Source organism: Anguilla rostrata, chromosome 11 (assembly GCF_018555375.3).
Source record: "Anguilla rostrata isolate EN2019 chromosome 11, ASM1855537v3, whole genome shotgun sequence".
Classification (NCBI taxonomy): domain Eukaryota; kingdom Metazoa; phylum Chordata; class Actinopteri; order Anguilliformes; family Anguillidae; genus Anguilla; species Anguilla rostrata.
In genome coordinates, this window is record NC_057943.1 from 9,789,973 (window position 1) to 9,816,903 (window position 26,931).

A 26,931-nucleotide genomic window follows, 5' to 3' on the forward strand; every position below is an offset into this window, starting at 1 on the left:
CGCACGCCCGCCTCCTCGGCGGTGCTACAGGAGTTACGGGGTTGGGTGGGGGGTTCGGGGGGGGGATGCGGGTTTTTTTGGGGCCGACAGCTGTGCCGGGATCTACGGCCGACGGGCAAACGGCCCTCGCCACGCCGGGCGGGAGCCATTAAGCGGCGCGGCAGATTTACGCTCGCGCTGCATTGTGACGCCGTTGGACGCAGTTCAGCGCCTCCGCTCCAGGACTTCAAAAGGCGAGGCTTTAGAAGAAGAGCGAAAGGCGACCGTGAAAGAGAAAGCGATGCCTCAGCCCATTCAGGACGCTCGCCATTGTTTAAGGAAACGAGCGCTCCCTCTGCGGTCCCTCACCGGTCCCCACGAGCTCCGTGTGTTCAGCGGCCCTCGGCTGGAAGCCCCATCCCTCACCGTTTGGTGTGGGGGGTGAAGGGGGGGGGGCCCACAAAATCGAAAACAGACAGAACCTTTTGTGTGGTAAATGATGGATACAGAAAGCACAATGTGCTATAGTATACATGGGGTGGGGGTACAAAAAAAATAATAAATTGAAATCAATGAGCATTCTTTGGTGATGAGCTTAGCGTTTGAGTTTAAATTCGGGGGGTGGGGGGTGGGGGGGTGATCACTCAGATCAGGTGACATAATGGAGCTCCTGTGCGGGGGAGGGGGGGGTGGGGATCAGGTGGGTTCACGGCCTGTTCAACCGTGAAGCCGGCGAGGTCGTCGCTGTGACAAGCGCGAGGGCAGATAGCGATGCAGACAGCCTGACGGGCCCCGGCCAGAGGCTTCACCAGGGAACCGGGCCCTTCCGTCAGACAGCCGGCTCTCCTTCCCGGTCCTGCCCCCCGACCCCTGACCCCTGACCCCTGACCCCAGCTTCCTGTCCCACCCCCCTCCCACACCCTGCCGTCGCCTGGCAGGTCTGCATTCCAGGCTACACAGCAGGTGTGCCTTGCAGCTCTGCGCAGACCCTCTAAGCTCCGCCCCCTCACTGCCCGCCCTTCAATATGCATGGGGAGCACTTATTAATCCCATTATGCAAATGTCAGTGATAAACTTACATACTTACATACATACATACATACATGCATGCAGATATATATATGCATACATTCATAATTCACAGGCCTCTCCTGGTGCTTGCTGCTCATTTATAATGGCGGAGAGCAGGAGCACAGGCTGGGGCAGGGGTTTGGGGGGGGGGGGGGGGTGACTGACTGCGAGCTGTCACAGATTGGCATCCCCTTCGCTCTGACCCGGGCGAGGACAATTGGCCGGGTCCAGTTCCCCCCCCCCCCCCGCTGCGCCATAGCAACCCCTTGCCCGGCAGCCAGCTGGAGAGGCAACGAGGGGTCAACCCCGTGCGGGGGCGGGAGGCGGGAGGCGGGAGGCGGGGTGGCGGTGCCCGGGCGCATGTGCTCAGTGACATCTGCAGATTACTTTCACCTGAACGCTATGAGGGGATCTGGCTCAGGCAGCGGGCAGCCGTGCCCGTTACTCAACGCGCCACGCAGCACCAAAGGGAAATGATGTGGGCTCGGAACTGTTTATTTGACAAAGGCGTGGAGGCCATGGTTTTGTGGCTGGAGGCATTTCTTATATTTTCTACTTGAAAGATTTTCAAGGCAGAGCCATGTTCTGACATGGCCTTCATATAATAATAATAATAATAATAATAATAATAATAATAATAATAATAATAATAATAATGAGGACGAGGAGGAGAAGGATAAGAAGAAGAAGCAGAAGAAAAAGAAGGAGAAGAAGAAGCAGCAGCGGTGATGAATCACCCTTACTTCACTGCTGCTCATATTCATTTTGAGGTCCTTGAACTGTTCAATCCCCGCCATTCACCACCAGATAACGAAACGCAGCGCAGATGCCGCTTTCACCGGAAAAGATCCCAAACAGCCACGCGCCATTCTTAACCGCCATTCTTAACCGCGTGACCAACGACGCCCCGGCACGGTAGCTCTTCCTCCACAAAGACGCACGGACGTGTCTTCCAGAATGTTCTCTGTTAGCCCGAAGGTCATTTGGCTCGCGCGTATTGTTACCACTGCGTTACCACATCCATTCTGCATGAAGACGCTACACGTCACACCACGTGGGCACTACTCTGCTCTCATTCAGTGTGTCCAAGGCAAAGGCAGACAACTGATGCCCTCAGTGGTGCTACTAGCTCCTATAGTAGCGCCTGGCTGATCAGCATGCACCATAGGTACATGCACTTGCCATCAGCTGCATAGCGGTTTGTTATGAAACTGCATAGATCACAGTTGAAGTTAATGAAGCTGCAGTAGCCAGTGCAAATTTTAAATCATCTTAAATGAAAGGGCCCTGAATTTCTTTTTTTTTACATGGTGTCTAATTCATTACCGAACATGGAAAAAACTTCTTATGGATTCTTTTGGACATTCTTCAGTCCTTTCGTATTTTATGAACAACCAAAGTTAGAGGTATTAAATGCCTACGTATTTCAGGGCATACGAGATTTCAGGGGGGAAACACATCAAAAGGCAGTATGTAAAAGCAATACAATAATTAAGTTATTTTAAAAAAAAAAGGTATGTGGAAAAGGGGGGGGGGGCGGGTTTGGTTATGTTATGTGCAAATGAAAGAAGCTGTTCATGAGAAACCTTCACTGTTAAATCCCCTTCACCTTGCAATAGCCTGGAGCCAAACGCCATGCATTTTCAAAATCAACTCGTTGGCACTGCACTGCTATTCTCATGGGGCTAATACCAGTTCATTTCAAGACAACAAAACAAGATCAGTGATGTCAGTTTGAGTGCAACAAGTGAAAAGTTGCACAAACCGCATAGCAATACTGCTCAAAAAATGTTAAAGGACTGAACAATAACATGAAATGACCTAATGAAAAAATGAAAAAATGAAAAAAATAATAATAAAAAATGGAAAAACAAAACGTTTCGACATTCGCAGAGGAATGCGAGAGGAGGGGAGGCGGCGTGTTTGACTCGAGAGGCGTGTCATTCGTTCCCCCAAGAGGCACGTCAACAGCACGGTGAAGGTTTCTTGGACGGAGGCACCGCCGACGCTGCCAAGCCTGCACCCACCACACCCGCCAATCCCCCCCCATCACCCTTCCCCACCCCGCCACCCTGACAGAAGCTCTAGTGGCTGGCGTACAGAGGTGATGGACCGGATTAGCGCTGAACCGCTGAACTTGCTGCCGCAGTCCCTCTGAACCGTGACCGAATCGCGCTCCACACGCCCCCCCCTAACCCCACCACCCCCCCGCCGCAGAAGATCAATGTCGGTTCTGCTCCGAAGATAAGCCGGCAACCAAAAAAAAAAACTGGCCGGCAGGACAGTCGATAGGACGTCCGTTAAGGCCCCGTGTTTGGCAAGCCGGCCCAAGGTGCCTCTTAAGCACTTCATTGACTTTCTGGGTCAAAGTGGCTCACAAAACGGATTTCAATGCAGTTTGTTTGCCGGGCGAATTTCAAGCAACCCCTTCGACGTGTTGGCTGGCGGCTAGGTGCCTGTCTCAGATAATGACGGACGAGACGAGCTAGCGCGTGCTAGCACGTGAGGACGATCACCGAGCTGCAATCGGCGACCGATCGATACGTCTCCATCGTTACCTGCGTTCGACGCTGCTGCGTCGATAGATGGACGTTTACACGGATCTGCATTGACTTTCGGGGATTCCGCTGGCCGGCTGGCTGCTTGACATTTTCAGCGCATTAAGAGGGACAGCCCGGCATTACCCCCTCACCTCCCGACCAGCGCCTTAGTCAACCATGTAATGAACTGATATCTCAACTCCTCTTGCCCGTGTCTCATCACCCAAACATCCACCAAGCTATTTCAAAAGCCCACACTGCGAAATATCACAGGTTTCTGACAAAGAAGACCTTCAGAAAAATGCTTTATTTCTAACACCCCCCCACCCCCCCACGCCCCCCACCCCCATCCCTTTTTTGACTCACACAGGTATAGTCAAAAAATAATCACCAAAAACGTCGCGCGGGATTAGATATAATGGCGGCTCGGTGCTGGATGGGACCACTAGCAGAGCGAATCACACGAGCGCATTACTCATCCTTCAGGGTGTCGTCTTCGTCGCCGTCTTTGCTTTGACATTTTTTCGGTCAACGGGGGCGGCGCTGGGAGCACGGGTCTCTAATGGCCGCCGTTATTGTTCACGGGCCACGGGGGGGGGGAGGGGGGAGGCCGCGCCCCTGGAGACAGAGGCAGTCAGGACGCACTGACCCAGGTGACGGGGCGAGCAGGGGAGACAGGGGAGCTCAGAGATTTTTTTTTGTTCTGCCGCCCCCTCCCTGCATCCCCCCTCCCTCCCTCCCTCCTCTCCCTCCCCTCCCTCCCTCCCTCCCTCCCTCGCTCCCTCCCTCTGAGAGGGCGGTAGGATGAGCTGTTTTTCTCTTGCCTGGCGCGGCGCATCCAGCTCCACAGATGGTCTTCACGCTGATTCACACAGCAGCCCTGTCTGTTGCCGGGCAGCGCGGATGACTTTACGGTTCGGTCTCATTGGAGGAGGATCAAGTGAAGTTCCGTAAAAAAAAAAAAACGCAAAGCGCCTGAGAGAAAACCAGGCACTTTTGTTGCCGGGCAGAACCCCGATGAATCAAGATTTTTTTTTTTTATATATAACCGCATTTGAGGTTCAACACTGACATTTTAACATTTTGACCATAAGCACCCAGACAGTGCTGTACATTGGACTGCGCTGCTTCCCCCCATCATTCTCACATCCCTTCCATCTGCTTCCAGGAATGTAAGGTTGAGGCAGGCTCGCCATGAGAAAAGGGGGGGAGGGGAGTGACCTGTTTCTTCTGCTTTTACGCGCCGCGCTGCAGTGGAGCTCTGCCGAGACATCGCTTAAATATTAAGTTGCGAGGGCAACGATTTATCAGTCTGAGGTGAACATGGGCGTAAGGCCACCCCCCCGCTTCTTAGCAACAGCTTACGAGCGCGGCTCAGACGCTCTGCCTCCGGGTTCCCGCTTTATTCGCGAGGCCCGGTCCTGTCCGATCCAGAGTGAGCCTGGGCCTGACTTCCAGCAGCAGCTCCCCCACCCCACCCCACACCACCCCACACCCCCACCCCCCCGAGCAGTGCTGTCGGGTGGGGAGGGCCGGCCAGGCGAGCCCCAGGTCCCGTCTCGGGCCTGCGCGATCTTGGCCGTCCGTGGAGCCGAGCCAGCAGATGACGGCATCTCTTCCCCGCTGGCCCCGGGACCCATAAATCTTTCGGGGCTCTGGATCTGCGCAGGCACTTCTCAGAATAAGCTATTGTCTTATGCGCAAACCCAGCCACAGCTGCTCAACCTGAGACACTGAGGCCAGCGCAGTCGGAGGCCACGCTCCCCGGCCATAAAGCCCCACACACTGCCCAACAGATGGGCCCAGCGGCCATTTTCAACACGCGTTTCGCGGCTGCAAAACAAAAGTTCTGCACACCGAGGGGCTTTGTGTGTGTGTGTCCGTGTGCGTCGAGCACAAACGGTGACAGCCAGGGAGTGCTCTTGGGCCCCCCGGTTTCTTTCAAACTTCACATGCGAAGCATTTCAGGCTTTCCCCCCTCCAACTCCGCGTGTTTTTCGCATTAGCACATCTTCGGTTTCCATGGCGATTCTGTAAACTGTGTGTCCGCTGCGCAGTTCCAAGTCCACCGGAGAAAAGCGGGGGCCTGGAATTTCCACCTGGTAACGTTAGCCCAAATTGAATTCGAGGCAGTGCGCTCGCTGGCCGAGGCACATGTTTTCGCATCACGTTTTTTCAATTAAAACTGCTGGCAAGGGCTCTTCACTGCCGCGGCAACGTAAACCCTTCATATTTGTATGACTTACGCACATTAACACCCTGTGAAATAATGGCCACACAAAGCAGTCTCAGGGTTCGGGTGAAGGAAGGAAGGTTGGGGACAGAGGGGCGTGCGGCGACTAGCGTTTGAAATGTAAACATACAGTACAACTTTAGTCAGGTGACTCAAGGAATGGAATGAAACATTTTATTTGCCACTTTACATGACTGCACTATTTTCTGTAATAAATCTGATACCTCCTAAAAACAGTTGGGTTGAATGCTTGCTGCTGCTTATATGCACATCACAAACTATATCTCTGATTGGCAGCCTGGCTTGCAAAGTATCAGCGACAAACTGACCAATCACAGTGCAGGGCTTTGTAGCCTTTCAAATGGGGAAACAAATTGGACAGAATCTTCCAAAAAGCAACAATCTCAAGTAATGCCTTGAATAACAACTAGAGCACCGCTTCCTTATTTGTTACCAAAAACGTCCCCAGGTAACTGTTTGAAACCTCGCAAGCCTCAGCATGCAGACGACGCATCATTGATGAGCGTACTACACCCTCTGGTGCATTATGGGAAGCGGCGAATCTGACGGGTGTCTCCACCCGTCTCTCCACCTTGAAGCGCTTGAGGGCTTAAGCTGAATTCCAGCGCGCTGCGCGGCCAGCCAAACACAGGGGTCTGTGGATAATGAAAACACAGCTACGGCCCGGTCACTGTGAGCACAGCCTGTGAGGGCGCTCGAAAGCAGTGTTCATTTTTGCGAGAGGAGTCGGCTGCCTGGAAGTGCTTCTGACTTTCACTTTCTGCTGAGAAGCGTAAGGAGGGTAGACACTCACGTTCGCTCCGGGTCAGCACACGCTCTCCAACAGGGGGAGCGTGCAAGAAATAAGGACATCGTTAAAAAATGCTAAGGATGGCAGCGTGACATAGCCGTTACTGAGCTTTAAACCAGAAGGTTATGGCTGAAATGGGACACTGCTGTTGTACTCTTGGGTGAGGTACTTATTAAGGATTGTTTTCTAGTGGCCTGATGGTTTCCCTTGTAAATATCCAGCTGTACTGTATAAATGAACCAGAATGTAAGGTTCCTGCAAGGACATTTTTTTTTTGGCATTGCCAAAAACAAGTTGCAAAGCATTATTGGTAGCAGCAGTAGCTGAAATAGGTTTGGAGATCATGTTGATCAAAGGAAAACTAATTAAAACATATTTGTGGTGTTGTCTATATTAAAATATTCACATTTATGGTTGCTTTCTTGAAGTGCTCTTATTGCTATCAAAATATGTGCACATTTCAACACAAACTACTATTTTTGGAACATTTTGCATTACTTAAGGAAGAGGAACCATTTTGCTACTGACCTCATGATAGCGTCTTTATGTACTTGATGCCTGTAGATATTGCACTGTTGTGTGGAGTTTGAAATACGTAAACTGCTGCTTCCTTGTAAATTGTGAGACTGGAAAATACGTTTAGCTATATTCTAGCTACGGCCTATTTACCTCCTCTTCTCAGTGCCTGGATTTGTCCAGCAATGGGCTGCAGAAATTGCTTATCTCTGAAGAACATTCCAAACTTCCAAAGGTTGCGGTGAGTCAGTGATGATGATGATGTCACAACGCGAAACCTGTTTTTAATTAAATATTTTCATAAACTACAAAAGGCACCGACGAGCGGCAACATACGTCATTGTTCAGGCGAATCCTTACGAAAGTTGGCATGTGTACCTTGAGAAAAATGTGGGAGGAGATGTTTGTATTTATTTCTGGAATGTTAATTTGTCTGTGGATAACAATACTTAGTATTTATCCTCTATCAACACAATAATAATAATAAGGGTAAACAGAAACTAACCTCTTTATAATCATATCTGGCATGCAAATAAATAGTGTCATGTAACACAATGCAATGTAACCTAGTGTAATTACTTAATGTAATGTAATGATCATTACTTGCAACTATGTAGATCGTCGTTCTAAGCATTCATAGAGTGCTCTAAGCAGGCAGATCATTTGGGAGAAGCACACTCGCACTCTAGAGAACACTTTGAGCAGTGTTGGCCTCCCTGTGCCTGCTTGCTCCGACCCCCCCCCCCCACGCCCCCCCCCCCCCCCAGGCGGCTGTCTGGGACAGATTACGCTGGCCCATATCCGAGCCTGTACCAGACCTCTCTGAATGTTCGCTGATCAACAGAGCGTTCTTTGTGCTGAAATGACAAACCACAAAGTCAAGCCAACATCTGCAAGAGGAAGGAGGAGGGGGAGGAAAAGCAGCAGAGCTTTTGGGGGGGGGGGTTTGAGACAAGAAAAAAAAAGAACTGAAATAATTTGAGCTGCCCATAAGCCTAGAGGGGGTACAGGGTCAAACAATTGGCACTCAAAACGTTTCATTTAAATTTGTGTGGTCACATGTAACGCCTTTGAGGAGGGCATCAGCAACTGTCTTTTAATGAGGTATACTGAAATACATTGAAGGTAATTGTGCAGGCTTTAGTAGGTAGGTGGATGAAATAAAAATAAAACACACTCATGCGTGGTCCGTCTTTCTCTTTTGAGATGATACAGAATGTGAGAGCCAAGGCAAAGGATTGTCACAACCCTCTGGTACGAGATCACATTTCTTTTTCAAACCACCAAATCATGCTGCAGTTTACATTAACCATGGTTTTTCACATTATTTTAATTCCAGTTATAATAAACAAAATAGTTTGGAGGTTAGTGTACGTGATTTCCGTATTCAAAGACCTGAATGAATCCTTTTGCTTCCAAACATTTTTCTGAACCTTACAATTTGGCAAATTAGCAAAAACACGTGACTGCGCAGTTCACCGTGACTTTTTGCCCCTGATAGTTCTCCTAGTTTAGTTTTGAGTAAAAGTCACGGCAAACCAGCTGCAATTTGTGCTTGAGGGAAAATGCTCAATGGGTTAACGTGAAACGCAGGAGGAGGAGGAACTATTTCATGTCACTGACAAGGCACCGAAACCTTCACGTGAGCAGCAAATATGGCACCTGCTCCGACGGAAACTGAAGGTTTCAGATTCTGCCCTGTACCCTCCTCCCACCCCCCCCCCCACCCCACCACCCCCCCCCCACCCCCCAACCCCTCCTCATTCGAATTCTGTTAAGCACTAGGCTTATTGAATTTGCCACTGTTCGGATACGTACATGCCCCCCCATCCCCATCCCCCACGCCCCCACACAAAGTACCCTAGCCCTCTGTCTGCCCCACAGGGTCCCATTCTGTCTACAAAGAGAGCTCTAGCAGGCAGCAGAGATGGGGGGGGGGGGGGTTGAGTCTGCACATATCTCCCAATAATTACCCACGAAGCACTGCAGCGCCCCCAGGCATCCCTGTCAAAGACAGTCTGTACTCAAGAACTAAGGGGGCAGCCTGACAGGCCAAAACCACTCAAACCTACCCTCCCCCCCACCAATCACAGCTGGGGTGGGCTTTCTGACACGGTGATACATATGTGAGCCAGACTCCCATTCATCCAGTGTGATACGCTACACACAAAAAGGAAAAAAGAAAAAAAAAAAAAGAACAAATACAAACAGCCAAAAATAAAAAAAACACTTTCATAGGTTTGCGACTTAATGCCAAGAAAATGCATACATTCTAAAACTGAATGTACAGAGGAGATTGGAAGCTCTTTCTCCAGCGTTTGAACGCTTACAAATATATGAAGTCTATTTCAAAAATACCATTGTGAGGAATACTTGTAGGAGGTGAACGTGCATATTTGCTATTTTATTGCAGCAGACCAATACTAAAAAAAAAAGAGAACAAAGACCAAGGGAAAATGGCATGTAGTACCCATTAAACTCCTCTATATTGCCGAGTGCTTCTAACATTTTCACATGTCAGACGGAAGCGTGCTTTACCTTCACCTTCCTCCTCTCTGTCTCCCTGCGTCGAAGGACCTTCACTCTGACGGTGTAAACTCGGGCTGACATGGCAGCTGCAGGAGAGCTCCTCAAAACGGCTAAAGATAGACTTCCTTTGAACAGGACCGGGATTGTGTCGAAGCCCTGGGTTTAAATGGTATGGGATGAGTGACAGAATACATCCGAGGAAGATAAAGAAAAAAAAAGAAAAAAAAGAGGAGAGCTTGTCTAGAGAAGAGGCACTCTGTGTCACAGGGAACCCAGAGCAGAAGGGCGGCTTTGGCGAAGTGAGATGAAGCAGCGTTAACTTCTGAATACCGGGTTCGTTATTTAAGGCTGTTAAATATGCGTGAAAACATGAAAAATATTGACAATAATACCGACAATTCAGTGTCAAATGAGAGAGTAGTGCCATTAAAGCTAAAGACTTGCAAAGGCTTTAAAAAGAGGCCCTTTTGTACCTCTTAGCCTCCCAGTGAAACAAACATTGCCAGCATTAAATACAAATCATAAAGCTGCAACACAGGAACTGAATACTGTCATCATGTTCCAAAGGGTAGAGTTGAATTTTACCCTTAGCATTAACCTTTGGTGCAACCAGAGCAGTTAGCCAAAATATGACTCGTAATGTACCTGCATGCGCAGTATGAACAGAGCTACAGTAAAGAATCGAATCAGTGTGAGAACCGTCTGGTATTCTGTTTTTCAAGAAATCCCAGGCACAGCGCTTTTCCGTTGTTTCACTTGGGGGGGGGGGGGGGGGCACCCATCATGTGGGAATGCTAAAAAGTAATTACCAAAACATTCTTTTGTTTTATAAGCAATAAGGAGAACATGTGTTTGTTGTTGTTGGCGACCCTTCATCGCCGCTCAACATTTACAGTAAATTCCTTTAACTTCATTAAGTCGAAATGCCCTCGTTATACAGCACCTCCATCTTACCATAATGAACTCGGTGCACAGGCCTGAAACCACACAGGCTTTAGGACCGGGGCACTTTAACCTGTCGCTCTTCCCGCTGAGGACACACACACAGGAGGTTCCTCGCCGTGAAATTTTTACGGAGGTGATTTTTTGGCGGTTCTGTTGAACTTCCTCGGGACGCTGATGAAGTCGAACGCGGCGCGGCCCAGGAGCGCAGCGGAGCGGAAGCGCCACGAGGCGGACGAATTCTGCGAGGGTGAGACAAAGAGCGTGACGCCCTGATTTATCTGCGGGGTGAATTTGGGGGGGGTGGGGGGGTGGGGGGGGGGCGGATCAAGCGAAGCGCACGCCTAGGTGGAGCGGTGTTTTAGTAACGTCTGGGTAAACGTCGAGAACATTTCTGGGGAGTGATGCGTTCTCTGGAGCATCGGAGCAGCAGCATGTGAAGTTGGTTAAGAGGAAGAAGACGTCAATGCAGAGTCCTGCAAAAAAAAAAAAAAGCCTCTTTCCTGCTCAGCCAAGCCCCCGGTACTGAACCATCGCTACGCACCGTTCGCTTTATTGGGGCCGACTGAGGCCATCTACAGCCACACAGGCTCCATTAGGGCTCTGCTGCAACTGGACCCGGGCAGCAGAGGCTACACCATTTACTGGATGAGCTTTCATTGTATCGTCTTATTTTCAAACCCGTTTTTGGCTTACACATCGATTGCTTGATGCTAGAAACACTTTATCTTTGAATTAAAAGAAGAAAAAAAACTACATTTTCTTGAGTGTTAATGTTAGTGTTTAATTCAACAAAACAAAAAAATTGGTACAATGGTACAAGCAAGGTTCAGGAGGAATATTAAATGAATATAGCTCAAGGATAAAGCATTACAGCCATGAAACTATACTACTGAGGAAAACAATCCGCATCGATTTGAATGCACTGGACAAGCCTATCAAAGCTGAGCCAAAAATCTAAAAAGATGCTGCTACAACTATAAAAAATTCAGGTTTTTTTATTGCTTTGGGTTACCTTAACCAGATGCATAAAACTGTTCTGTACTCCCTTCTGCATTCAAGCTGACTTTTAAAGTCTACATTCTGCTTCATTTTGAAAGCTGAACACAGTGAGAGTGATATTCCCCTAAAATACAGCAATTCAATTCAATTTTATTTGTATAGCGCTTTTTACAGAGAACCGTCACAAAGACACTTTACAGAATAGCAAGGCAAGAGACAGAGCTCCGAACGTGTGTGTGTGTGTGTGTGTGTGTGTGCGTGTGTGTTTGTGTGTGTGTGTGTGTGTGTGTGTATGTGCGCACGAGTGTGTGTGTGTGTGCATGTATGTGTGTGTGTGTGTGTGTGTGTGTGCATGAGTGTGTCTGCGTGCATGTGTGTACACGCGTTCATTTGCATTCAAGCAAACCCCGGGCTCCCGAGCTCTTTATCTGTGAGGTCCTCATGAAAAAGCAGAAAAAGTTTTTCCGACGCCTCCTCCCGCCCGCGACGCCCGGGGGGGGGGCGGGCACTCCGCCCCAAAGGTGTTGATTTAGTGGAGAATTTTCGAGAGGCTCCCGACGTCTGCGGTGCCAAAGAGGAAGAGGAGACGGGATATTCAAAAGGAGCTCATTCCACTTTGAAGAGGCGAAATGTGCGATCCGCGCTCCGGGGCAGAACAGAGCGAGAATGGAGGCAGGTGCACCGACAGAGGGGAATGGAGCCGGAGCGGAATGGAGAGCGGAAATGGCGGGAAAAAGCAGGAGACAACGTGCAGCCGGGGTTCTAATTATCCTTTCTGAGGCCATTGTGCCGTAATCACAGTATACTTTACATCAAGAGGAAGGTTTAACCACAGAGAACTGGTCCAAAAGAGGTGAGTCGTTTGGGAGTATTGAGAGAGGAAAAGAAGAAAAAAAAACACAAACATCCTTCCTCGGCATTGAAACAAACCTCCATTTACAGGTTTCACTTCTCATTGAAGCTCCAAAGCGAAGCAAACTAAGTTTGAATGTTGAGGTGTTCACTTCCATTTAAATTACGCTATTTGTGTTCTTCCCTTACAAACCACATCACACATTTTCTCTTTAAACTGGAATATGAATGTCTTTGTCATGGAAAATACATTTTTATTAAAAAATGTTTTTTTTAGTTCAAACCTATACGTATGATGCAACCTGGTGGCCTATATGTAAGGCCTCGTTCTACTGACCAGCATGTTACCATTGAGCCTAACATTAACTATTTACACCGGGCTGGCCAGTGGAGGAGGGGCTCCTCCTATCCCACCGGAGATTTTTGTGTTGCCACAATTTTTCATTTTTTCTTCCCACTGGGGAGTTTTTTTTTGAGTCTCTTTAACAGGTTTCTTGGGGGTTCAGGTTCAGCCTTTCCCAGGGTAAAGCATCTTTGTGACAGTGTCACTGGACAAAAAAGGACCATCCAAATAAAACTGAATTTACCTGAGTGTCTTAACCACTCTGTTCTAGATTCACAGCGGCAGTACACAATGGTCTCTTATGCAACACAAAACACGGGTTCCTGCAAAAGATACTTTTTTCCTTTTTGACTCAAGAATCCCCAATAAAGAAACATCAAAAACAGCATCCCTACAACTGAAGGAAGACACTAATGATGTTGGAGACATGAAAAATTAAATAAAAAGATTTTAACCTTCCAGGCATACAAAAACACATCATATAAGGACTACATTTTTATGTGTAGAGACATATCAGTCCACATTTCAGAACAGTACACTCGTCATTAATGTTAATATGTTAATATCATCACTATACAGTTTGTAATATGTTCACTACATGCAGGAGACTGGAAGTAATTGCTTTAGTGAAAGTCACCATACACGCTGTAAATACACAACATGCACATTTTTGGTGTGTTTTTCCCACTCACACTCACCAAAAATGTGCAACCTGTCAGCGACACTAGACAAAGGGATCTAATGGCTGTGTCTGATCCTGGGTGTCGCGAAAGGTTGGAAATGATCCCGATCTGTCCACCGGGGAATCGAACCCGCAGCTCTTCTGGTGGCTAAACAAGCACTCAAAACAAAAGACCAGTGAAACAGAGGCCTGAGGGTGCCGGCTTCATCAGATGCCCGATAGCCAGAGTCTGACCAGAGCAGGCAGGTCTCACGGCAACCCGATACGCTGAAAATGCACTGTGGACCTATGGGGAGGGGTCATATTATAATAGAAATATCTTTAATTATAACTCCGTATCACGTTCCGTGTGATGTTACGGGCTTTTCGCAAGGCCGAGCTGTCAAAAGGCGATACCTCCCCGTCCCGCTGCTGCACCCCCATTAGCCGGGCGTGGGAGGTGAAACGGGCCGCTCCCAGGCCACTGGAAAGTGCTTTTCCACAGGAGGAAGACAGCGGCCATATTTTCCCAGCTTCTCGGCTTTCAGGCTCGCTCAGATCAGATAGGCGGCGTTAAAAGTGACGTTATTGGGTCTGCTAAGCCTCTTCGCAGACAAGATAAGATCGGGAACGAACAAAAGAAAAAGCCCGCTTAAATAATTTAAGATACGGTCATCATTTTCAGTGTCATCATCACCGCCATTATCAGCATCAGACTCTTTTGTTGAAATATTTGCTAACCTGGCTTGAGAGCAGTCAAATGTTTTCAAGCCTGAACTGGAATTATGGAATTGATGTGAGTTCGCTGCATGAATCAGAAATGGAAACTGAATCTAAAAATCCTCCATACACACTTATATATCAAATTTTAATAGTTTTTAAAAAATTAAGAGTCCTTTAATAGAATCCTTTAGAATCCTGATTACAAAATAAATGTGATTGATATCAAAGTAAACATTGATCGTAGTGATAAATGAAACGATTTCATTGAATTACAGGGAATTGAATTCACTTTACTTTTAATTAAAATTTACATATCAGCAATTCTCAATTCAGAACTGCTAAAAAAAACAGAGTAAGGTGGATCGACCATAACATTTTAAAGCAAGCTCTGGTAATGCCGGTGGCTGTCAGTCAGCGGGTGTCAGTCCAATCAGAAAGGCTGACGGGAGTTTGCTTTTTCGGGACATGATATCAATGCATTTTCAAACATTTGGACGATCAAGAACTTCAGCTTATGAGAAGTGACTGTGAGAAATCCCAAAACACTTTAAACTCCAGAAATCAGAATTTGCATGTCATTCAATCATGTTGGCTGATTGACTCAGGATGATCCTGGTATATGTGATTCAGGGTTTACTGAGGATGTGATTTGACACAGCACTGAAAGCAATGGAGGGGGTCTAAGCTCTGTGAGGCCCACTTGCCCCAGCCACGCCCCCGCACTGCTCACCTAGCGCTAACTGCTCTCCCTCACTAGCTCTTCACCCTCGGGATTTCGGCGCGGCTCCCCCTCCTCTTGAGCCTGGCGGGCACCACTCTGAGCAGGGCGAAGGCAGGGGGCAAGGTGTGGCCCAGGAAGGGGGGGTTGGTCACATCTTTCACCATGATGACATATTCACCTGACGGGACAGAGGGACAGACCAATGTAAGTGTTAGGATTAGGGTTAGGGTTTCCCCATGATGACATACTCACCTGATGGGACAGAGGGACAGACCAAGGTGAAGGTTAGGGTTAGGGTTTCACCATGATGACAAATTCATCTAACGGGACAGAGGGTCAGACCAAGGTCAGGCTAACAAACATGTTGTTATGCTCCCATCCTTTGAAACATTTGAAGACCCTCAAAAACAGAGCACAAATACAAACAGCATTGAGCTATATGTGTGAGGTAAGGGTGGACCAGAGCTACTAAATGCAGGGCTTTTCCAAGAACTGTATGCAGTGCTTCGTCTGAACTGCCTTATCCTCTTATTTCACATTGGTTAACGTTAAATTAAAACACCAGCAGCAAGTCGATTAAATAACAGATTCAATTACTGAATTAGAGCTAAAGACAAAAAAAGATTTGTTTAATTAGCACAGCCATATCTTGATCTCACATTAGTATAAGCACCAGCTACAGGCACTATCCTAAAGATTTTACTGTATACAGTACATACACAGGAGTGAACCAGCATAGTTTATAGAGCTCTCAGAAATTTAACACTAAGGTAATTGATTGGAACAAAAACCAGTACTGGTCATTCAGGACTGGAGTTGTGCATGCACCACTGACTTAAATGTGACCACAGATTGGACCAATCCACTACTTTATTGCTACTGTACACCAGGCCGGCCAATGGAGGATGGGCTCCCCCTCTATAGTCTCTATGGGTTCCTCCTGACATTTTTTCCCATCAAGGAGTTTTTATTCTCACCACCGTGTGAGGGTTTTTCTCACCACCTGTGGGTTTTCCCACGTGTGGTTTTTCTCCATGGAGAACCCACTGTTTTATACCATGCTTGCTTTACTTGCTTACTTCATTTGGGGGTCCACGCCTGGTTCTTGCTCTGTTTTTGCTCTTTTCTGCCACTCGGTAAATCGTCTTTGTGACAGTTTTCTGTAAAAAGCACCATAAAAATAAAATTGCTTTGATTTGATTCGATCCGCTGCATCTTGCCTGTGGCCGACACACCCGACAGAAGGGTAAGCAGCATTTACTAAGCACCAGAACTTTCCCAAACACACACACCCAGCATTAGCCCTGCAGCTGACCTGCACATTTACTGCATTAGGAGGCCACACAGCTCCTGCAGACAGTGCGGACAGGTCGCAGCTGTCCCGATTGGCCAGGATGGTTTCTATCACTCAACCAGGAAGAGAACACCTGTCGACAAAAACCCTCCCTCCCTGGGCGGTGTTATTGCTAATCACATGCCGCAGCAAGGGATCGGTGGCTACAGTCGGCACAAACATGGCTGTTTCTCTATCCGGACTACATGGCCCACCGGCGCACTCAGAGCAAGTGCCTCAGCCAGACACAGCACAAGCTCGCCTTCCGATCTTAATCTTTGCGGGTCTTGCAGTTCAGAGCGACCCCTACAGTTTTTCAGGGGACCTCTATAAACGAAGAGGGCAAGAGAGTAAGAATGTGTTTTTGCAACATCGAAGGAAAATTCTTGGACATATTGAGACACACGAGCGCCCTCAACCTGGCGCGGCAATTGCATAAATCACTGCGCATTAGCGAGAACGCCATAAAAAGACCTTCTTTTTACTAGCGCCTCTGAGCTGCGGAATCCGTGCGGAATTCCCGACGTTAGCCCGTGTTGTCGCAGGTGTTAATCAAGCCCATCTGCGAGATTGAGAGCCCAAGGATATTAAAGGCTGGGGTGGTGGGCTCTCAAAAGGGGGAGCATCCCAAAATAAGCGAAATAACACGCACTAAAAATATCGCCCCTGACACGGAAAGTCAGCGGAGCGGGGTTTATTTACGGCTATGAAGCAGCGCCGGAGAGACAGAAAGGAAAGCCTCTGGACTGCCCGCGGACCCGGCAAGATAAAAAAAATTATTACAGGAGATTGGAGCGGGAGGAAATGGCAACCATAACCAGGTTAAGGGCGGAAATCATCACAGCATTCCCTCACTCCTGTGGTCCCTCTCAGACACGCAGTAACCTCAAGGCCTACATTTTATTTTTTCCGACATAATTTTTTTTTTCCATTTACTATCCTTTACTGTTACTGTTATCCTGAAACTTACAGCATCATAAAAAAGAAGAAAAAAAACTCTCAGTGCAATGAATACACAACTATCAACATTCAAGCTTGAAGCACACACACACACACACACACAAGACCGTAGAAAGCTGCTACACACGTGCTGTGACACACGCATACACACCACGGGCCCTCTGTTTGTGGAACTGCCAGTTTTGCCTCCCACAAATGGAATATTTGTCAGCAGGCACCGGGTTTACACGGTCTTGTGGTCTGCAATAAACCCGTTTGCATCAACATGGGCTGAGCGGCGCAATAGGGAGCGTGCGTCAATATAAACATTCAACGCTGTGTAAGTTTGGTAGTCAATAATGCATTTGCATTTTAACCCAACCCAGACCAGGTTTACACCCAAATGCTGCCTAATTTGGCAATGCTATGTATGTGCTCCTGTGCTGCACATAGGAATGCATGAACACATAAAAAAGATGCAAATAATATTTTGTTTATTTCAATTTGACTATTTGACATGCTGCAAGCTGTGTTCAATCATTTGGTACAATGTGAGCGACAACATTACGATATAGTCTGCAGAAAGTGCATTCTTTGTGGTGTGCTGTATTCTATATGTATTCTATATATAGCTGTGGGAGTGTAGTATGATGGTTAAGGAACTACTGTAAGCTTGTAACCTAGGTTCAGTTCGCAGCTACGACAATGGCACTGTATCCTTCAGCAAGGCACTTAACCTCAATTGCTTCAGTATATATCCACATGCATAAAAGACAGATGTAAAAAAAAAAGAAAAAGCTGTGTATTAATGGATGCAGAAAATGTATAAGAGAGCAGGGTTGGCTGTGGAGTTGTTTATCAAGTGAGTGTGAATTCACCTAATCAAATGCATGTCTGAAATGGATGAAGTTCATAAATGAAAACTATTCAGTCTCACCTTTGTCATGGCATCGCAAGTAATGGCTCGTAGAGAGGCCTGTAACGAAGCCCTTCATAGCAGTTGGCCGTGGCGCTAACGCACTGTTTTCAAAGGGAAACAAACGGGGCGATCTGATTGGCAGCGACCAAACCGAACCCCCATCGCACCCACAGCTGATTTCATTCAGATCAAACCGGCCTCTTTTACAACTGCGCCAGAGTTGCGCTGAAGCCTGGAGTCATAAAATGACCAAAATTGAGTTCCCGCCCTGACTCACGGCGACCGTTTGACAATTGCGCCTTGACAGTTAAAATAGGGCCCTATGCAGCACATTCCATCCGTCATGGCGTATCTGAGATTCGTCTCTTGTATGCTGCCAACTACCATATTTTATATCTTTTATCTCGACATATTTGTTTAAATTTACGATTGCGTCAGCTTTTTTCAACATAAAAATATTTTCAAAGTCATCTGATATTTGAAACTGAGTCTGACTGTTTGCTATCATGCTATACAATAATCAGGATAGAATAAGTGGCAGTATGGGTAAGTAACTGGTCTTGAAACATAAAGGTCACGGGTTCGACACGGCCATTGTATCCCTGAGCAAGGTACTTAACCTGCATTGCTTCAGTATATATCCAGCTGTATAAATGGATGCAATGTAAATGCCATGTTGTGTGAGTTGCTCAGGATATGAGTGTCTGCTAAATGTCTGTAAGGTAATGTGCTGTTATTTAAGAAAGCGGGCAGGGCAGTGTTAAGTCGTCATGAATTAGACAGCTATACTGCAGAAACGGCCACCTTTTCCTGTTTTTCATTATCTAAATACCAGTAGATTCCACTTAGTTCCGTGATTGGAGCCTTACAGCAATTACGTGTCTTGTTCAAGTCACTCAAAACATTAAGACATTTCATTTGTGACTCTAAACGGACAGAATTGACTGATGCAATTGATTTCCATGGTTATTGACTGCCCGAGAGCAGTTTACTGCTCACAGATGGTTAGGCATGTGAATAATTAGCACGACAGCAATCAATGACACACGGAACTTAAACAAGCTCGGCTACAATCGCTTTCACGTCAAGGCTATCCCACGCCGAAGACCTTCCACGAGAATCATAACCCTTAAAGCAAGCGGTTATTTTTCTTACATGATGACTTCTATCCCAGTACAGTAATACCGTGTGTGCGTACTGCTTCAAACATGACCTCCAGTGCACAGTTGTGTTGGTAGGGTTTTGAATGGAGGTCTACACCATGCGCGACACGAAAACTCTTTTATGTCATTCATTTAAGAAGAACCGTAATGTTCTGTTGTGTAGGCACTGTACCTGAGTGCACTGCTAAATCCACGTGCACTCAGGACGGTAGTAAGTGGAACTGCAACTGTAATTATCACAGACAATATAATACGAGCCGTATGGTGAGAGGTGGGTACAGGGAGGTCTTTGGGTTGGAGGCTGAGGTCAGATAGCAGGAGGCGGGGGGAACCCATAGCCTGAGGCCAGCCAGCGTACCAGAGGGCCTCCTGCTGGAGGCTTGCAGCAGTCCGCCCCCCCCCCCCTTCCCTTCCCACAATGCACCGCGACGCACTCAGGACAGGACTAATGAGCCCGCACATGGAGCGCCATGTGTTCGGAGAACCCGGGTGCCGCTGCCTTTCCCGGGTCTGTCCTCCTCTGCGCTCCAATGGATACGCGGTCAAAACAAACAACCAAACACGGCAGGGGGCCCGGGGACCCAGACAAACAGCCCTGCGTCCAGGCGGCTCACATGACGCTATAAAAGAACACTACCGGCCTTGCTATAAATGGTACCCCCACCCCCCACCCCCACCACCACCCCCCCACACCCAAACCGCCATCCTACCCCCCTGGCACCGAGCGTGCACACACTGCCGGGCTCGCTATCGAGTTACCGCTGGGCCCCATGACGCGCCCTGGCACTCACAGCATTATCATGTAAAAGCTGCAGACAGGGAGAGAGGGGAGACACATGCGATGGAGAAATTAGCCCCTCTAAGCTGCGCAGTATGCGTCCCGCAGCCAGCTGCCGCTGAGAACCTAAGCCCCCTTTTCCTGTCCGCAGAGCCGCTACACCTGTCCCCCCCCCCCCCACCCCCCCCCCCTGAAAGCGCGAGGCACATCACAACCCCGCTTCTGAGTGACACAGAGCGGGAGAACACCGCCCAGCTTGAGCCTGACCTTGCTCTGGTTTTTTTTTTTTTTTTTTCTTCTCTCCATTTATTTATTTATGGTTTCCAAGACGACAAACCTCCACGCCGGCCGCTGCGACGAGCCGTCGCGCGAACAAACGTCCGCAGTCTTACACGGCGCGCAAAGAATCGCGTTTCGCCTCGAAGCAGAAAAGCACGACCACGCCAGGATTCATGCCAAGGCTCAAAAAAAAAATGATAGTTCAGCAGGAGCGTAGCATCTGTTACGATGGGGGCATTTATATGCAGCGCACACATATATGTTTTGATATAGCTAAGTAATCTCTGTGGGAACACTGCAGAAATATGCCATTGAGTTTTACAGCCTTCCCCTGAATGCCGCTCTTTGTGCGATATGAATGAATAAATCAATCAAATTAAACACGCGCACGCATGCACACACACACACGGAGCGCACACACACATACTTATGCTGCCTTTGTGTGCACTAGACTGTCTCAAGAGCTGCAATAATAAATACAAACCCAAGTAAACTTATATGGTACATTAAACGCACAGCTTAGAACCGTCTGCATTAAATTATTAGAAAGTAAAATGGGATTCATTTATAAACCAGCTGAGACTGAAGTGTAAAACACTGTGAATGTGTAAATATGGAGCAGTGAATCATATTGAGTAATGCTGTAAGATAATGATACTATACAACACTACTGCAAACATATGCCATAACTATCAGCTTTGTAGGGTTTGACCTACCTGTAAAAGTCAATTGTAATAATTAATAGTGAAATGTCATAAACATATTATATAGGTCTAATACTGCATCATGTTTACATTGACAATATTAAATATTACAAAGAATTACAAAGCTGTCTTCCTTATGAATTATTTACTGATAAATTAACTGAAAAGGCACCTTTTTAATGACAGAATTAGTATCTCATGCTACCACATTTACACACTCTCTCTCTCTCTCTCTCTACCTCCCTCTGTCCCTCTCTCAGCATCTGATAAGACTGTAAGCGGGTTTACTTCAAACTCTACAAGCCGCTGAGAACCGCTGATATCAGCCAAGCTGTAAAAAATTATACTGTTATTGCCATAACATCTCACATATTACAAGCACTTACACTTTGCTTCGGCACATCAGCCATTGTGTTTATCAAATTAGCAAACTAATTTGCATGTCTCGCTGTTACCAAATACGCTCCTATGGCGGGTGTCCTAACTGAGGGAGACAAGTGTAATTTATTAAACTTATTTACAACACAACACACATTAATTATATATCGTAGTACTGCGATCCATTATTTAATGCAGCAGATAAGGATAAGCATGTGTTGTCTAAGATGACCAGCAAAGCAATTTTAGGGTCTGAAAACACAGTACTATATTCCTTAAGGGTGGAATTCCATATACAGTATTATTAAACTGAGCAACCACAGAATAAATATGTTTCTCGTTTTTTGAAAGGTATAAAAGAATAGGAGAAAAAATATTTTTCCAGTACTTCAACTAAGGTATAGCTACATGTGGGGGGAAAAAAACCCCCCACAAAAATCTGCAGAAAACCTGGATAAACACTTAAATAAATACTGCGTATAAACGCCGCGTTCCCACGAAAGAAACAAGGAAAAGGAATAATAAGCCGGAGATTCCAACAACAATTCAGCCCTCGTCTCCAGTTTCAGGCTTTTCGTGTTTATAAAAATATGGCTGTATAGCGGAGGAGATGGAATTACATATGGGTCTGATGAGCAAAAGGGGGCAGAAACAAAGAGCTTGTCAGCCTGCATCTCGCCTCCACGAAGCGAACGTTGGAATAGCATTTAAGGCTAAGGCCGTGAAGGGTTTTACTGGGACTTTTCTTTTTGCCGAGCGCTGTAAGCGCTGTGGTCGGGACCAGGAAATAGCCAGCTGCTCTGTAATTTAGTGTTCCTGCTTTTGGACTGAAACGAGATACAGGGCAGTGTGTTGTTTTCCTTTTTTTAAACGATATTCCTGCTTCCTTTAATGACACATAAGCCAAGATGGAGGATCAAACGCAAAGTGAAATTTAAGCCCGGCAATCGTATATAAATACGCATTCAGACACACATACACGTGCACTCATGAGCACACACACACACACACACACACACACACATACAAACACACCCACACACACACACGAGCACACACATACACAAACACACACACACACACTATTTCAAGTTGAGCCTATTAACAAAGATAATATACCAGTCCTCTTGTATAACCTGTTCTTTTTGTCTCATGTAAAGGCTCAAATTGCATTCTCATTGTGCGGACTGCAAAACAAAGACAATTCTTCTCGCAGTCCTATGGAAAAGATTCTGCAGTTTCTGTTTCAATATGTGTTCTTTTTTATTAAATTTATTATTTAATATATTGCCATATTTTTTCATTTGAGAAAGCATGCATGAGCTGTACAAGAGAAAATCTCTTTACCAGACACAGGCGGTCTCTGTCCCCACAAAATGGCTTCCCCCTGTTTACTGTACATGCTATTTTTTATTTTTGTGCTGATGTAGTGCCTTTGCCAATAGCTTCAGGACGGAGACTCTGTTACCACCACAGAACCTTTGGGGCTATCCCAAGAAGTCCTGGCAGTAGTCAGCCATTTATACAGTATGTCTCTTCAAAGAAAAAGAGAAATAGAGAGGGACTCGAAGACGGAGAGGGAGAGGGAGGGTGTGAAAAATAGAAACCAACTTAGTCATGTCACTCTGGCAGGGAAATATTTCCCAAAGAGTAAATAAAACTCTATGCAGGTCACAGTGTGGACAGTGACCTTTAACCCTCACACACATGGATCTCTCCCCCTTTCCTCACACCATCTTTACCTTCTCCCCAGCACCTAGCATAATCCAGCATAGATGCACTTTCTGTCCAGAAAAAAAAAAGAACAACATCCATATGACTTCAAATGCCAAAAGAATGTCTCATGTACACACCGGCCACTACTCTAGGTACACCTGTTCAGCTGCAAACTGCACCCGTTAACGCAAATATCTAATCAGCCAATCACGCGGCAGCAACTCAATGCATTTAGGCATGTAGACATGGTCAAGACGATCTGCTGAAGTTCAAACCAAGCATCAGAATGGGGAAGAGAGGTGATTTAAGTGACTTTGAACGTGGCATGGTTGTTGGTGCCAGACAGGCTGGTTTGAGTATTTCCAAAACTGCTGATCTGCTGGGATTTTCACGCACAACCATCTCTAGGGTTTACAGAGAATGGCCCGAAAAAAAGAAAATATCCAGTGAGCGGCAGTTCTCTGGGCGAAAATGCTTTGTTGATGGCAGAGGTTCGAGCTAATAGAAAGGCAACAGTAACTCAAATAACCACTCGTTACAACCGAGGTATGCATCTCTGAATGCACACCACGTCAAACCTTGAAGCAGACGGGCCACGGCAGCAGAAGACCACACTGGGTGCCACTCCTGTCACCTAATGAAGTGGCCGGTGAGTGTATATAGCTGCGTATCTTTGAGTATTCACGTATTGGCACAATCGCCTATTGGTTTGATTTCATAATCGGTGGTTGATGAAATTCAATCCTTTGAGCGGACCTGAGAAATAGACCATGGTAACACCTTTCAATTTAATGGTAAAGTGTGGAAAACTCTTTCTGTCATTGCAGCAATCGATAATAAGTGCATAGCATACTATAAAAAAAATAAATAAATAAAAGGAATAATTAAAATCATTCATCAATTATAGAATCAATCATTTCAATTAGAGGTAATATGCATACACCAGAAATATTTCCATGGCAAATCAAGGTAAATCAGTAAGTAGAATCAGGCGTCGTAGTGTTGGGCTAAAACAAAAACCTGCACCCACACCGGCCCTTTTCGGATAAGGCTGGACACCCCTGATTTGGGGCACTATGTTGTACCAGAGAAAATGCGAAAGCTGAAAACACTAAGAGCTCTATTATGATGACGAAACAGCACAAATGCAGGCCCTGCAAGAGAACACTGTTATTTTGGAGAGGTGCAGAGTGCCCATTTGCACGAGGGTGGGTATTTTCAACCCTGTTTTTCTGCACTTGAGCTGGGTGGGCGGAAGCAGGTTGTGCCAGAGGTTTTGGGTGGGGGGGGTGGGGGGTGATGGGGGATTGGATGCATTCTTAGCACAGAGGTAACCTTGTTCTGGCAATACCTTGTCAGGGGTTTGTGATGAGAAAAATAAAGATTTGTAGACTGTTTCAGATTCATCCACACATACAGGGCACAAATGGTAACAATACCATTTACTATTATTATTGTTGTCGTTATTGTTATTATTATTATAATAAATAATAATAATAATATAATAATTAATAAAATAAATAACATGTATATTCATTATTAAGTACGTATGTATAATAATAATAATGAATAATAATAATAATAATACACATGCTTGAAGTGAAAATCAAAAATGTTATAGGCCACATGAAGCATTATGATACAAGAGCAAACAATTCTGTGATCTTTAAAATCCCCTTTCTCTTTCAATAGTTGTACAGAATATGGGCTGGCTATAAATGCCACACATGAGCTCCAAAACCCAGATTATGAATCTGAGGAATGAGATCCATCACACTTCATCATTACTGAGCCCATACAAGCAGCATGTGTCTGCATGTGCTGCGTGCGTCTGCGTACAGTACATCTGCATGTGTCTGCGTGTGCTGCGTGCGTCTGCATACATCTGCATGTGTCTGCTTGTGTTTTGTGCGTCTGCGCATGCTGAGTGTGTCTGCGTGTGTTGTGTTCGTCTGAGTGCACTTGGTTTGCTAAAATTCCAAAACTGATTTGGGCATGCCTGTTTTTGACCTATGCCAGAGCTGAACCCTTCGCATTTTACAAAGTCTTTGCGTCCTTGAACAGAGCCCTAATAATGCACGCTGTAGTATTCTGCTTTCATTACTAAACTGTTGCAAATCAGGGTCAAGTTTACATAACAGAATACTACACAGCATTTAAAAATGTTGCAGATATGTTTGATTTCTTATGTCCGAGTGATCTGGGTGACTGATTTAACCAAGAGGCCACAGTTCCGGAAAAGTACCTCTTTGAAAACATAACTTTCGCAATCCTGTGCGTGCAGCGTACACATACTATACTATACTATACATGAGCACATGACACTAAAGTTACTTAATAACCTCAAAAAGGGGATGGCATGCAGCCATTGCAAAGAGGAGTCACCTCTTCGCTTGCTGCAACCGTGTTCTAGCAATAAATACAATGCAGGCAAAAAAACAAATAAATAAAGTACTGCTCAGGGCAGGATTTCAAACCGCCTTAAAACAATAACCTTTAACAAATGACCTACGGGGAAGGAGAGTGCTTTCACACTTGGCGAGGCATGGAATTGCATCTTCTGAAGATAGAGGTTGGGGTGATGAGGGGAAGCAATGGGTGGGTACTGTGATTTTTGGCCACAGGTTCCAAAAAATACCTCCACCGGTGCCAAGAAACAGGCTTCAGGGTGTCTCTTCGCACCTTGTGCATTCTTATGCATTTTTACCGCATGGCTTTTGTTTTTTTTATTTTATTGTTTTTTTTATTTTATTTGCAATGCTGTGTCACGTCAAGGGAATCTTTCTGGCGCAATCCAGCAATCCCAAATGCAATATTTTGGACTGATGTTGTATATCAGGGAGGGGCGTCTTCAATAAAAAGTGGACAGAATATATCTGAGGGACAGACAAGCCACTCCTGGTGGCAGTGTGTTCATATGAGCAGAGACGGAGGGAAAACCCTGAGCCAGCAGACTGTGCCCTAACGAGTGAACCGGGCCATGAAGCAGCAGTGCGTGGCAGTGAGAGCACCAGAGAAACTAACCCTGCTTTGCTTCGGCGTGCCGTGCTTTCCTTTACGCAATGGACACATAAAACAGTATTTTAGAAAGGTGGAAAAAAAAAGATCACACGTCAAAACAGCACCTTGCTTCTGCAAACGTGTGGATAGAAGTTTTTGGTTAAAAAGCGATTAATCGGTGCAAAAACAAGAGAGTTAAGAATCTCAGCTCTTGATGAGAGCGTGCCTTCGTCGTCCGCGGCGACGGAGTGAGCTGAGGAGAGAAGCCCGCGGTCCGAGCAGGGCCCGTGTGCGCACGGCGTCCCGTCCTAACCTGGCCTCACGCTCCTGCTGTCTGCGGCCTCCTTCTTCACCGTCGTCCCGACACGGGATCCCACGCTCGACCTACGACACGGGGGGAGAGAGAGAGAGAGAGAGAGAGACATGCTGAAACAGAGGAAAGAGCTCCTCCTGTTGTGGAAGTCCCTCTGTCCAATAACAATAACGATTGTTTACATCTTAGAAGGGAAACCCTGAAACACACTGCAGACTGTTAACAGTTGTTTTCCAATTGCATCACGATGGTTGGCTCAATGGTTGGATTGAAAATGTTGTACAAGGAAAGAACTGCATGTTTTGCCCAAAGACTTTATCATTAATATTAATTTTACAGTTTTTTTTTGCAATGATTTAAGCAGAGCAACTAAGGTGAGTCACCTTACCCATGAAAGCAGAAAATCTATGCCATACAAATAAATGCTAATTTGCAAAACAGTAATGGGATAATAGAATTGGAAAAAATCAGCATGACCACGTTGGC

General features: G+C 46.4%; 1 protein-coding gene across 2 annotated transcripts in view; it reads right to left on the reverse strand.

The window, feature by feature from the left end:
• The window catches only part of LOC135233848 (MORN repeat-containing protein 1-like), a 134,701-nt gene that overhangs the window by 50,854 nt on the left and 56,916 nt on the right, over positions 1-26,931 (reverse strand). The window contains exons 14-15 of one of the 2 annotated variants that reach the window (XR_010323960.1): positions 26,446-26,516; positions 14,933-15,101 (exon numbers count right to left, since the gene is read on the reverse strand). Coding sequence is in view for 1 of the 2 variants with exons in the window: in XM_064297763.1 (XP_064153833.1) it covers positions 14,956-15,101; positions 26,446-26,516 (217 nt within the window). In the remaining variant the exon portion in view is untranslated. Of the gene's footprint in view, positions 1-14,517; positions 15,102-26,445; positions 26,517-26,931 lie in introns of those variants that run through there. The other variant, XM_064297763.1, reaches the window with a different exon arrangement.